Source organism: Schistocerca cancellata, chromosome 5 (assembly GCF_023864275.1).
Source record: "Schistocerca cancellata isolate TAMUIC-IGC-003103 chromosome 5, iqSchCanc2.1, whole genome shotgun sequence".
NCBI lineage: Eukaryota > Metazoa > Arthropoda > Insecta > Orthoptera > Acrididae > Schistocerca > Schistocerca cancellata.
In genome coordinates this window covers 463,784,907-463,799,924 of record NC_064630.1, presented here as the reverse complement: position 1 = coordinate 463,799,924, position 15,018 = coordinate 463,784,907, and the positions used below count along the sequence as shown (strand labels likewise).

Below are 15,018 nucleotides of genomic sequence, written 5' to 3'. Positions count from 1 at the left end.
TTTTCTGTATCCAGAAAGGCCCGTACAGGACCTGCAACATGCGGTCGTGCATTATCCTGCTGAAATGTAGGGTTTCGCAGGGATTGAATGAAGGGTAGAGCCACGGGTCGTAACACATCTGAAATGTAACTTCCACTGTTCAAAGTGCCGTCAATGCGAACACGAGGTAACCGAGACGTGTAACGAATGGCACCCCATACCATCACGCCGGGTGATACGCTAGTGTGGCGATGACGTATACACGCGTTCACCGCGATGTCGCCAAAATAGGATGCGACCATGACGAAGCTGTAAACAGAACCTGGATTCATCCGAAAAAATGACGTTTTTCCATTCGTGCACCCAGGTTCGTCGTTGAGTACATCATCGCAGGCGCTCCTGTCTGTGATGCAGCGTCAAGGTTAACCGCAGTCATGGTCTCCGAGCTGATAGTCCATGCTGCTGGAAACGTCGTCGGACTGTTGTCGTCTTGCAAACGGCCCCAGCTGTTGACTCAGGGATCGAGACGTGGCTGCACAATCCGTTAAAGCCATGCGGATAAGATGCCTGTCATCTCGACTGCTAGTGATACGAGGCCGTTGGGATCCAGCACGGCGTTCCGTATTACCCTCCTGAAACCACCGATTCCATATTCTGCTAACATTCATTGGATTTCGACCAACGCGAGCAGCAATCTCGCGATACGATAAACCGCAATCGCGATAGGCTACAATCCGACCTTTATCAAAGTCGGAAACGTGATGGTATGCATTTCTCCTCGTTACACAAGGCATCGCAGGCAACGCCGGTCAACTGCTGTTTGTGTATGAGAAATCGGTTGGAAACGTTCCTCATGTCAGCACGTTGTAGGTGTGGCCACCGGCACCAACCTCGTGTGAATGCTCTGCAAAGCTAATCATTTGCATATCACAGCATCTTCTTCCTGTCGGTTAAATTTCGCGTTTGTAGCACGTCATTTTCGTGGTGCAGCAATTTTAATGGCCAGTACTGTAGACCAAAGTGACGAGTTTTTATTTATATGGGCAACGGTAAAGACTGGTGAGTGGCTCTGAGGTCGTAGGAGCCGCTGGCAAGCTCAGAGGTGGTGTACAGAGCTCATTTGTGATCTCTAGTGTCCAACGCTTTCGGCGCTTGTGTTGGCAGGCTACATCCTGGGCTTCGCGGCGAACAAGTCGTTCCTGTCTCTGGTGCACACGGTGTCGCTGGCGGGCACGCTGATGCTGTACGGCTGCGTCAGCCTGCTGGGCTGCGTGCTGCTGTTCTTCGTGCTGCCCGAGACGGAGGGCCACTCGCTGCACGAGATCGAGGCGCACTTCGCGCGCACCGACGGCCGCTGCTGCCAGCCCGGCGGCGGGCTCACCAGGCGCGGCCGCCACCGCAAGCAGCGCGCCGACCACGCCGACCCGCGCTGGGCCGCCGCCAACCCCGCGCTCGAGCTCAACGAGACGCACATCTAGCGGCGCTGCGCCGCAGTCGGCGAGCCGCCCGCCGCGTGGCCGCCGCCGGCCGCGCCGCACCGGCCGAGCTGCGGGACGCCGCCGGCGCGCGGGAGAGAACTCTGGCACTTCCCTCCCCACTACATTCCACACGGAGACGAGTTCTACCTTGTGACTTGAAACTGTTGCGGGGGCACCCCTCGACGGTAGCGTACAGACGCGAACTGCTGTTGAAGGGACACCCGTCACGAGAGCCCAGTTGTGACTCGGGCATTGGTAGTGAGAACTGCTTGCTCCAAGGAACGAGTGCTTTTGAATCTCAGCCTCTACTATTCAAAGTCGTGCGCTCGTACTCATTTGATTTCAAGAACGTTTTAAAACGTAACAAGGTGTTCTGTCATGTCGACTGTCAGATCTTTATTCATTAGTCACGAATAATTATTACAAAATTTAGCAGTGACTTGTGATGTAGTTTCTTTTCTAATGACATCACTAGTGCTGGTTGGTATAAGACGCAGGTGGTATCATTTGCATTGCCTGTTATAACCACATCTTGTTTACGCTCCTGTTGTAAACACAGAAATAAGACAATTGAAAGAAAAACAGCCCTCGGTCACTATATTTAAACGAATTAACCGGGTTTGAACACTGCTAGGAGTTTCTTCCTCAGAATTTAAATCAAAGAATGGTCTGTATTCTATAACATGGTCCCAGAATTATGACTAAAAACGTGTGGTAGAGTATAAGTGCGGAATTATCGTACTTATATGTCATTTATAAAATAATAAATATGCCAAAAGGGCATTAGTCACAAAGATATTTAAGATAAAGAAAACTGTGACGGCTGCTCGTTACTTGCGTGGTGGCTCACCATCACAGTTTTCTTTATCTTAAATGTCTTTGTGACTAATGCACTTTTGGCATATTTATTATTTTATAAATGACATATAAGTACGATAATTCCGCACTTATACTCTACCATACGTTTTTAGTCATAATTCTGCGACCATGTTCTAGAATATAGACCATTCTTTGATTTAAATTCTGAGGAAGACTCCTAGCAGTGTTCAAACCCGGTTAATTCGTTTAAATATAGTGACCGAGGGCTGTTTTTCTTTCAATTGTAACTATTCACGGTCTCTGAACGTGCATCCATGTACAACATTTTACAGAAATAAGAGCACGGTCAAGCCTTCTCCTACACTGATGTGGGACGTCAAACTATCTCCAGACCGACACTTTTTGCAAATACATAACGTGTTCTGAAATTCGTGGCCAAGCTTTTTACTGTGCGACGTGGCGCTTAAAAAGACATCTGTTTAATACGCACCGCAGTGGTGTGGAGGAAGTGGACACAAACAAATTGCTACAGAATAAGGTCCTTCAAGCCGGGGAACAATCTTAAAGTGGCCTATAAAAGCCACGTAAGCTACAGAGCATGTTCATCACGAGATTTTCAGCATCCTATCGTTATCATATGCCACCAGCTTAGTAGGCTATTTCGCTCACATTGTCAATTTCAACTTTCCTCTGAGGGTAACAAAACAAAAAAAAGACTTTCATAAATGTTGTGGAAAAAATAATTACGTTTATATTTCGATCTGAACGTAACCATCACAAGCCAAGGGAGCAAAACAATTTAATTGTTACTTTTGTGTTGTTGGAATTCACAACATTTTGATCTAAAATTTACGCAAATGTCAGTTTTACATTTTTGTAAGTGCAAAAACAACTAGTTTTTAATATATAAGCAGGATTTTAGTCAAAATCTCTCACGATGCACGTTTGCTGTAGCTTAGGTGGCTTTCATAGGGCAATTTGAGGCTATTTTCCGGTCTGGCAGATTACAAGTGTCCCATTTCAGTTTGTTCATCCAACTTCACCTATACCACTGTGCTACTCTGTAAAGAGTTATCACTTACATCCCGTACACTTACATGTATGTTTGCGTCAAAGGCTAACTACAAAAGGTTTACTGCGGATCAGTATCCGTTTTCCACACATTATTAAAACCTACACTATTAAAACCACTGGGAAATAAGGGTCACCAAGCTCTCTTCACCCACGAGGCAGAGCTAAAATCGTCGCTACTACTACAGCATTAATACATGCCTTTTAGCGAACTGGATATTTTCAATAAGATCCGGCCAGTGGACAGGAAAATGTAAACCACCCAGTTCATATATTGACGCCTAGCAACTTGCACAGAAAAGTTAAACACTTCCACTCCAGAGAGCACATAACTGGCTTCTTGCACCTATGAGAACTGTTGACTAACCTATCGATTTAGCCTACTCCAAATTGCTGTACAAACTTGTTTTAGCACCAGGTCTTTCAGTCAGTCATCCTAAAGAGCAGATTGCAGGCACTTTTATTGGCCACTGCCTGCTCCCACTATACAGCACTCATGTCCAAAAAGGTACTTCCTGCCCGATCCTTCAGAAGTTTATTTCCAACTGCTGCTGAGAAGCACCTGCTACCCAAACAAAGTTACTTTCCCTCAAGCCAGCCTATTAGTTACAGATCACAAACCGCTTTAGATGGATTACAGGAAGACCGAGCTATCAGCTCCTGCCTGGACAAAGCACTCTTCCACTGGCTCTGTCGCCACTTCTGCGAAGAGGACAGACCTATGAAGGCAGGCAGAAATGATACGTTGCAGTTGGGCGATCCACATTTTGCGAGAAAAACGCTGATAAAATTCACTATGTTGTAGTGCAGTAACATACAGAGCCAAGTACAGCAAAGATGAAGTATGAAATGATTAAAGTGCGTGTTGAACTCTATTACTGTACTGTACTTTTGTGGCACTAAATAGAGAGTGATGAGTAGTAAGCTAAATTTCAATCTCAAAATCAACTCATATGTACATGTAAGTAAATACACAACGGTAAACATTTACTAAAAGATACTGAAATTGGGTTCAAACTCAAAAGATTTTGTATTATGTACAATAACTTTATTAGTCAATTACGACTGCAAGCCATCTATCTTACATTCTAGGCTGCAGTCACCCTCGTGACGCTGCAGCATTGCCATGTTGTGAACGTTATGAGAGATGCTCTCGCAAACTATGGATCGGAGAACATTTGAAGAAAGAGTATTTTTGTCTTAAAATTCCCTGTCGAATCGCATGGTGAAGAACCTGTTTGCGAATTCAGGGATATTCGATCTGTAGTTCAAGATATCCTATTTCTTTCCTATATTCTGCTTATCTTTTGACCTTTCCACACCCGCTACATCCAAACTTCTCCACAGATTATTTTACACATTCTAATCTTTATTGTCATTGTAATCTTTCCCTTACACTGTTGCTATCAGATTCAACCCTACAATTCTTGGATACTTTAACAAATGTCTCACTAATTCTTCTCTTCTTTTGGCTAGGAATTGCTATAGACTAAATCTCTTCGCCTATTCTTCTCAATGTGTCTTCGTCTTTTACTGCATTTATCCACTTAATTTTTAACAACATTCTATAATATCACTTTACAGAGCTTTTTCTCCAGTTTTACAGTGGTCCATAGCTCACTACCACACAGTGTTGTGCTTCAGACTCCAAATTCCAGTAGTTGTTGTCTCAGTTATCTGTTAATGTGTTATGCCAATAAAGTTATTTTGCTGACAGTCTACATCTGTTATCTTAAGTACCTATGGCATAATGTGTAACATTACAGCTTCAGTAAGAAACTGACTTAAATAATCCTACTATGTTCCCAATTTTCATGTTTTTGCAAATCGTTATCCTCATTCTTAGTAGGGATAAACAATTTTGTCTCCATTTTTTATTTATCCTTAATTTAAGTGCTTTGCTAATAGCCTATTCAACCCATTCAAAATTTCTTCTAAATTTCTTTTGTATTCTGCGAGAATGTCTGTTATTGGTATCTGCCACTGTAAAAGAAAGCATTATGAACATTTCATTATGCGCAAATGTAAATTTGAAATGCCTATATTACTGGAGAATTTTAGTTTATTCCCAGGAAAAATTCATCCCTTCAGTTCTGTGTCCATTGCATTTGATAACTCCCCTTGTATCCGTCCTCTTGGAGCAGAAAAGAAAAAAATTTGTTTGTGCTGACAAAGTCAACCCTAATAGGGAATAATTTAACTCGTCTACCCGTTGATTTGAAGCTTGAAATCTCCCGGTTTCTGTCATCGACTCTCCTACCTCGCAATCCAAGGAACACTGTGTGAAATCTGTAATATTTCTCTCTGTTCTTTCATCTCTACCTCCTCAAGCCTATGATTTCACCAAGTTCTGACCTGTCACCGCTGTTACCAGATAAGGTTCAAATCAGTATCATTTGCCGAATCCATCTAAATTTACTGTCACCTCTCATATTTCCTGTTGCCGCTATAAGAGCACAATGACACATAGCTAAAACACTGCATTTGTTTTGTAGCACTCCGCAGAATCCGCTGTCTGTTACGACAGTCTTATACAGTTGTCGGATATGTGGCGACAAAGTGGCTATGATGAACAGTTACGCAACTACATGTTATTGTGGATTCTGTTATCGGGAATGCAGGCATGAAACACTTAGGCCTTTGGTGTCAAATTTAAATAACGAAAATATCGGAAAGCTTAAACAGCAAGACAGGCCCCTACAACCTAAATTATTCGATGTTGTGTGGGAACTGAGCATGTAAAGCAAACAGTTACATTACATATTGTCGAATTTCGTTACGAAACGCATTTATGATACCAGTTTTTATATTATAAACTTTTTTTTACAAATCAGCAGTAGCTGAATACTGGAGCGATGCTTGTGATACAACTTTTACGAATCGATTTTTTGTAGCTACAAGTTTTGTCGCTCTCGGTCGGCTAGACTGAGACCTGCACTGTATGTCCCTTCTGGAACAGTGGACGACAGCATCTGAAGTGTCAAAGTCCATACATGTATAGACAACCGCAGTTTGGAGTGAAGTTTATAAAATAAAATAAGGTGAAAGAGAAATTGAGAGAGAGAGAGAGAGAGAGAGAGAGAGAGAGGAACTAGCGTAAGAAGTTACGAACATGTCAATGCACTTTGTAAATAAGTTTGCTGTTTGCTACCTACTCAAGGTAGTTGATTATGTTATTATAATTTTTGTTCCTGAAAAATGTTTTTAGTATGAACGGAAAACCGTGATTTGCTCTGCGCTATAAACTGTCTTTAGAGTGGATTGTACAGCTTGAGAGTGAAAGAGTGACTTCCATAAACATAAATCGAAAAACTATGAATTCTGATTTCTGTGTATAAAAGAGCGTGTATGAAAATCCATGTTCCATTACAGATCAACAGTCGATTAATATCAAGCATTTGTTTGATTCAAATTGTGAAGACATTCCAGTAGAGCACAAATTTATTCTGTAACGCCGTATTTCACTGGCAAATAAAAATCATGCCATCAAAATATATTAGCTGGAAAATTAAGAAACCTATAGTAAAGCTGCTGTTTATAATTATAGCTAATGTTCTGATATAAAACAAGAGCTTCATATTATGTGAACTAAGCTCTGCTGTCAGTAGCCAAAGGAAATGTGTTTCCATTAGTAAGAGCACTAAGTGTCCTTTAATATGGGGTTATTGTGAAAATAAAATTCAGACAATTAAATTTAGGAAATAACTGTATACTGATGGATTACTCGACAGTAAATATTATGGAAACATTTATAGCCTCGGTGATTGTCTTCAACTCGAACAAATGTACAATGACTAAAATGACTCCCTCACAATCAAAACAGAGCATGTCACGAGGATTTCTAAATGTCTTTAGATCGTAGTGATTAATGTTGGTGAGAGCATAAGCGTATTTCTCTGTGTAAGACAGATACTGGGATCAGTGTGACAGCTGTTGTTACAGAGAGGCAAAGAATGTACAGAGTCTTCCTTTCACTAAGCTCATTGTGAGAAGGCAGTACCACACTGGCCATAAATCCTGCCAAATGTATGATTCGCTGTTATTTCATGCAGAGCCTAATAAAAGAATGGTGTACTGCCAGTTATTCAGTATTTCCTTGTTTGCTGTCTTATCTGCTCGCTGTTGGTACCATTCATTACCAGAGGACATTTGAAAAGAGCGCATTTTTTGTATGGTACTTTTACTATTTTTTTGTATTTGCTTCATATCGCCGAATATCTTTATATCAGAGCTGCTAAAACGTCTGCGACATACTCATCTTACTTGGTGGTGAGTCAAAAATGTGAAACGTGTGTATCGATAACAGAATAAGTGTATTAACTCTCATGAAGGTTTCCTAATTATACAGTAGATGACTAGACTCTCATTATTTATGATCCTACTACTGCCTCTGAAACATTTAAGTAAAAAGAATCCACAGTCCTATGAGGTAAAAATATATATTTAAGAATTTATTGACAATTCACCTACTTAATCAGCTCCCTTGTTCTGAATCGGTAGAGGTCGGTAGAAATCGAAAGACTTCGGGCAACAGTCACTTGTTTCTTTGTTGTAGCCAGCGCTATATAGCTGACAGAACTTTGCGAGGTTGCCATTGTTGTCTGTTGTGGTAGTGTTTCGCATTCAGTCTGCTTCTTGCTGTTCAGTTTCATTTTGTAAGTGTACATTGTATCTACCAGGATCAGGAAATGACATGGAAGAACTAGGCCCCTTTAACTAACATCATTTATTCTTAGATAACAACGTTATACACAACTGGCCATTAAAATTGCTACACTTCGAAGATGACGTGCTACAGACGCGAAATTTAACCGACAGGAAGAACATGCGAATGATTAGCTTTTCAGAGCATTCACACAAGGTTGGCGACGGTGGCGACACCTACAACGTGCTGACATGAGGAAAGTTTCCAACCGATTTCTCATACACAAACAGCAGTTGGCCGGCGCTGCCTGGTGAAACGTTGTTGTGATGCCTCGTGTAAGGAGGAGAAATGCGTACCATCGCGTTTCCGACTTTGATAAAGGTCGGATTGTAGCCTATCGCGATTGCGGTTTATCGTATCGCGACATTGCTGCTCGCGTTGCCCGAGATCCAATGCCTGATAGCAGAATATGGAATCAGTGGGTTCAGGAGGGTAATACGGAACGCCGTGCTGGATCCCAACGGCCTCGTATCACTAGCAGTCGAGATGACAGGCATCTTATCCGCATGGCTATAACGGATCGTGCAGCCACGTCTCGATCCCTGAGTCAACAGATGAGGACGTTTGCAAGACAACAACCATCTGCACGAACAGTTCGAAGACATTTGCAGCAGCATGGACTATCAGCTCGGAGACCATGGCTGCAGTTACCCTTGACGCTGCATCACAGACAGGAGCGCCAGCGATGGTGTACTCAACGACGAACCTGGGTGCACGAATGGCAAAACGTCATTTTTTCGGATGAATCCAGGATTTTTTTACAGCATCATGATGGCCGCATCCGTGTTTGGCGACATCGTGGTGAACGCACAATGGAAGCGTGTATTCGTCATCGCCATACTGGCGTATCACCCGGCGTGATGGTATGGGGTGCCATTGGTTACACGTCTCTGTCACCTCTTGTTCGCATTGACGGCACTTTGAACAGTGGACGTTACATTTCAGATGTGTTACGACCCGTGGCTCTGCCCTTCATTCGATCCCTGCGAAACCCTACATTTCAGCAGGATAATGGATGACCGCATGTTGCAGGTCCTGTACGGGCGTTTCTGGATACACAAAATGTTCGACTGCTGCCCTGGCCAGCACATTCCCCAGATCTCTCACCAATTGAAAACGTCTGGTCAATGGTGGCCGAGCAACTGGCTCGTCACAATACGCCAGTCACTACGCTTGATGAACTGTGGTATCGTGTTGAAGCTGCATGGGCAGCTGTACCTGTACACGCCATCCAAGCTCTGTTTGACTCAATGCGCAGGCGTATCAAGGCCGCTATTACGACCGCAGGTGGTTGTTCTGGGTACTGATTTCTCAGGATCTATGCACCCAAACTGCATGAAAATGTAATCACATGTCAGTTATAGTATAATATATTTGTCCAATGAATACCCGTTTATCATCTGCATTTCTTCTTGGTGTAGCAATTTTAATGGCCATTAGTGTATATATAAATATATACTTTTTCCATAACAACAGATTCCCTTTGAAATACAGGCAGGAAAAATTAAGGTTAATTTGTCAGTACGGGCGTTCAAAATGGTGAATCAGACTGTCGTTAAATTGCAATTATAATAAAGTCAAACAAATTCAGGAAGTAAGACTTTAACAATATTAACCTGTTAAAAATTTGAAATTAAACAATTTTAAAATTTAAAAAAACCAGCTAATTACAACAATTAAAACAGTTGTAGATAAATTTCTTCATTTAAATCCAAGTCCAAGATATTAGGTGGACCTCCAAAAGATGAATATTAACTAAGGTAACATAGGTATTACCCAAAAAATGTACAGAAAAAGTTTACAATAAAACTTAAAACAAGAATAGAATATGTATCAAACACTAAATAGATAATTTCCTGTGTGAAGCCAGTTAATCAGAAGCCTCTTGGCCGTGAGCGGAGTGCAAGTCAGAAAAACGTAAGATACTCAACTTGAGCACAGACAGCCAGGACGCGCGATTGCTAAAGTTAGCAAGCTAGTAAGCCGCCGACACTGAACACTCTCCCAGCAACTTAGTAAGTGTTGTTAACAAACAAGAAAGATAAGGATTGCACCACAAGTAAAACTATGATTTAACCATGATAGCCTTTCCAATAAGTTGATACGCCCTAGGAAATGTGCTTCGCTAACAGAGAACTACAGAAAGGGAGCTGCAATTTCGTCCACAAAGGAATATAATAAACAACTTGCCATTAGTCGGAGCTCACAACACACTTAAAAGGGCTGGATAGAAGTAATGCCAGAGAGCCCGCCAGCTTATAAAACATCGTAAAAACAAATACTAAAACTTAGAACAGTTGCTCCTCTTGCATACGATTATAAATATGCATGACAACTGGGCACATTACATAACGATAACAACATTAACCATGGCAAGTTTTTTGAGAGAGAACGCTGGCCAGCAGATTAAGATAAGTTACTTCAAAATTAGACAGAGCGGATAGGGCAATACACTATTCCTAAAATCACAGAGCCAAGTAATAAGACGTGCATGACGACTGAATGAATGAAAACACGAACATCTGTTCAGTGGGGGATCAGGGCACAGAGCTGAACAACCAGTTGTGCACAACGTAAACGAACCAGACCTCTGCCTTCTGCCCAGTCCTGGCGCAGAAGAGTGAACGACGACCCGAAGAAGACGTGCCGATCCGCACCCAGTGTGTGTTGCTCCAGGCACTGCTGTTGTCCCCGGATCCACACTGTGCGAAAACCACCGTCAACTGCCCGCACCGCGCTCTCCGTAGATGCAACTCTAGCGACCACTTTTGAAGTCTGGACGAGGCAGCGATAAGCGCACAAGGAAGTAAGCACCCCTGGTGAGACGCCAGCTAAAAGTTATCGATAGTAAAATGAGCAGCCGAAGCTCATACATAACTGTTGCAGTTAGGATCTTTATTAAACATTTCAATAAGTAAGATGATTGCAGTAGCGTTTACGAACAAAATTTGAGTGCTTTTTACTTCCATGCATAGGTTTTCCTTTCTCGAAGGATTGAAATACAGATTAACGTGCTTGTGGGCGGCGGCCTGTGTGGAGGCCGAGCTTGCTTCCTCTGCTCCGCACAAACCCTCCCAGCAATAAGCCAGCTTGCAGTTACCATACTACATACGTTTCTTCTACGTCGCTATTCCGCACGTTGTGCATTTCACTTCTAATAATATTCATTTCTAGAAACTGTTTATGATCATTCTTTTATATTTCCTTGTGAAAAATATTGTTTCCACAAACAAAAAAATCTCCAGCATTGGCTCAGTAGACACTTCTACTGCTCAGGTTAATGCATAGTAAATAATAACTACAGGTGATGATTACTAAAGATAGAAAAATGCAGTTAAGATTTCAGCAAGGACGTACAATAATGTGGCTGCCTACTAACCAGGGCACTATGTTTACGTTTGTGACCTATTACAGCACCCTTGACTTCGGATCTGGTGCACTTATTTACATTTGACCTTTTTATCATGTCACCATAGGGAATTCCCAGAATTTCTTATCTCATTCTGAATACTTACTAGTAGTTTCGAGAATCTGCAGTAAATTTAACACACACACACACACACAGGGAATTCGCTAGTTTATTTTTATATCAGTCCGAGTCTTCCTGCTGAATCAGAAAGTGCTGGGGAGGGAATTCCCCAGCATATTTTGTCCTGTTTCGAATACTTCCAAGTAGTTCTGAGTCTTCCTGATGAATCTCTATTTTTATGCTGTCATCAAGAACTGAATGTGGTAAATTTGAAAAATGGGTGTGAAATTTAAAAAAAGAAATTAAAGATGGGTGGTGAGCGGTGAATTTAAACACACACACACACACACACACACACACACACATACATTGCATAATGCACCTCCCTCACGTCTCCTCCAATCAGAGACTAGTATTTCAACCACCATTAAAATGAAAGAGTCAGTTACATTGCAGCCCAGTTATCACCAAGAGAGGGTGTCCTTCGTAGTTCGATCTGAGTACCACGCTTGGTTTAAGGCACGACGGGGACTCAAATTATCTATTTTCCACATCTGCGATTCTTGTCAAGTGTCGTGATGTTCTTTCCAGTCTAAAATATCTAAAAAAAATACATCAGCAACACACAAACTGCAATGTTTACATCAAGTACAGCGAAGTTATTTTCCAGAAACACACATATTCGACAAATTAAAATTAAAGCAAAAACAGCCCTCGGTCACAAAAAAGAAGTCTTTTTCACCTAGGTTTCGGCACTACTATGAGTGCCTTCATCAGAGCTAAAACACTCAAACTGGCCTATAACATAAGAACAAAACTATAGGAAAAAAATTTTTTAATGTAAGTTCTGACTAGCAGTACAAAAAAGAAACAGTACTTCCATGTGACGTATAAAATAAATATCAAGCGATAAAGCTTAAGTCACAAAATTTTTGAAACAGATTACATAGAAGGCAAGCCACTATGGGCTGCTCACGCATTTCGAGCTACGGTAGCATCAGACTAAGGAGACGGGGTTAGCAATTGCGGACAGGTGAACATTACACCAAGAGTGCTGTCTAGTAGCCGCAAATACAAACAGGCTACTTAACATTCAAAATAGAGACAGACGAATATTATGATGAGCATAGCACATGAAGTAAAAGGCAATATTTTATCTGACAGCAGCAGACATGGTAACAATTTGTCTACAAAAGATCTTATAAGTACAGTTTAAAGGCTGAAAACGCCGTTATAAAAATACATAGGGAGCTGAATAACTCAACAAGTAGAAAAACCGTATAACATGAAATGTAGTTAATATAAACCATTTAATAAACAAAAAATTATGAGTCGACTTAGATAGAAGAAACACTTCGGTAACTGCACGAGAGAACACGAAATCAAATATCAAGTACCGGCTTTATACCGTTGAAGAAGCTTTTCTACGTAACTGCAGCCGCTCATTAAGAATGAGGCCCTCATTTCGAGAAAGATGTTTAAAAATTTCCAATTCTTCGAGAACATATAATCTACGGCCTTTCTTCTCAGTGCGCAAAATGTTGATATCGTGAACAGCTTTATGCGCGTGGCTTGTAATCAGAAGGTGGTCAGCAAAAGACGAATTTTAGATGCTAGTGCCATTTTTTCTTAAAAGATGTTCTTCGTATCTTACTGCAAAGACACGCCCTCTTTGCTCTGTATAGTAAGACGAGCAAGGATCGCAAAACACGTTATAGACACCAGAGTTTTTCAAAGGGGAATGGGCCGATTTTAAATTATGAATAATTTTTTTTTTTCAAACTATTATTGGTTGAAAAGACGACATTGCAGTAGCAGTTATTACGAAGAAGGCGTTGAATCTGATAGGAAATGGGCCCCAAGAAAGGTATACAAAAATTTCTTCTTTAGGCTGGACTCAGTGATAGAGGTGACGAGCGTAGTAAATCTTTTAACAGTTCTCTTTTCAAGGATTTCATTCAATATGGCAGGTCCGTATTCGTTATTAACTGCTATCGTTTTGATTAAATTAATTTCTACCTTGAATTTTTCTTTCGAGAGTAGAATAGAAGTATTTCTGTGAACAGAAGAGTGAAAGAAAGCGTTTTTATGAGATTGTGGGTGCATGGAAGACGCAGGTACGATCTGATCGGTATACGTTTCTTTACGAAAAACATTAAATGAGTTTTATTTTCTTCTACTGTAAGCGTCAAGTCAAGAAAGTTCAATTGACGGGCCTCGTTTTCGAGATCACTGGTGAAGGATATTTTCTCATGAAGTTCATTAAAGAGATTGAAATTTTAGTCATCTACAAAGGACCTGTTGATGGCATTGACCATATCTGAAACAGGAAAAAATTCCTAGCGCTGTAGCTGAGAAACAGTTGCAGAACTTTTCTTCTAGAGAGTTAATGAAATGTCAGCAAGGATACCAGCTAACGGATTTCCCATAGCGTGACTGTCGGATTTCTGATACAATTGTTCATTACATTTAAAGTAGTTGTATTTGACTACGACTCTAATAAGATTCGTAAGTCAGTGATTTGTTCATCTGAAAGTTCTGAAATGACATAAATTTTTTGTACGACCCGTAAGTGTTTCTTGTTCGGGAACGTTTGTATAAAGATTTATGATGTCTAGTGAAAACAACTTGGTATTTGGGCTGCATGCTAAATCTTTTATTTCATGGATTAAGGCGTGACTATTGGGGATGGAATAATTGTTCTCGAAGACGAATGATTTTTTCAGAGTTTCATCCTGAAATTTGGCTAAATTATGGTACGCTAGTAGGGTACAAGACTTTATTGTTACTAATAGTATTATGAAATTGAATAGAGATCCAACCAACATATTTAACGTTTTGATCAGAAAGACTTAAAAAAAAAGAGTAATTTCATCCTGAAAGAGAAGGAGGTCAATAAATATTTGGTCGTGAACCCATGAACGCCACACTCCACACTCAACCTAAGGTACATAAGACTGGATTTCCGATATGTACTGTAGTGAATTAATTTGGTAGTCCTGCATACTTAATTTGTAAGAAACTTACCACTCTAATAAAAAATACTACACTTTTGAAAAAGACTATGTAGTTAAAAGTGTCATTGCTTTAGCTACACAAATTAAATACATACCCATACCTACAGAAGGAAAATTTATCTCTTTTGATATAGTAACTCTGTTCACTAACGTGCCAACAGTAGAAACCATTGACTTTATGAAAAACAACCTATTCAAACATAGAAAATTTCGATTAGCTGAAACTGAGGAAATTATTGAGTTGCTAGAGTTGATGAAATCTTTCAATTCTTTTGAATTCTGATATAAACTCATAACCAGATGGTGTTTCAATGGGTAATTGTATTGCGAGCAAACTGGCAGAGATTTTCATAAATCATATAGACAGACAATTCTTTGAAAAATTTAGCAGAATAACTAGATTTTATATTACAAGAGGAATGAAGATGTTACTCTTGTTCTCTTCAATGGCACAATTGCTGAAATCGAAAGTATGCTGTT

At 40.8% G+C, this 15,018-nt stretch overlaps 1 protein-coding gene across 1 annotated transcript in view; it reads left to right on the top strand.

Annotated features, from left to right (window-relative positions):
- LOC126188603 (facilitated trehalose transporter Tret1-like) overlaps positions 1 to 1,457 on the top strand; it is a 277,714-nt gene extending 276,257 nt beyond the window's left edge. Inside the window, exon 10 of the mRNA XM_049930205.1 lies at positions 1,144 to 1,457. Coding sequence (XP_049786162.1) covers positions 1,144 to 1,457 — 314 coding nt within the window. The remainder of the gene's footprint in view (positions 1 to 1,143) is intronic.
- The last annotated feature ends 13,561 nt before the right edge of the window (positions 1,458 to 15,018 follow it).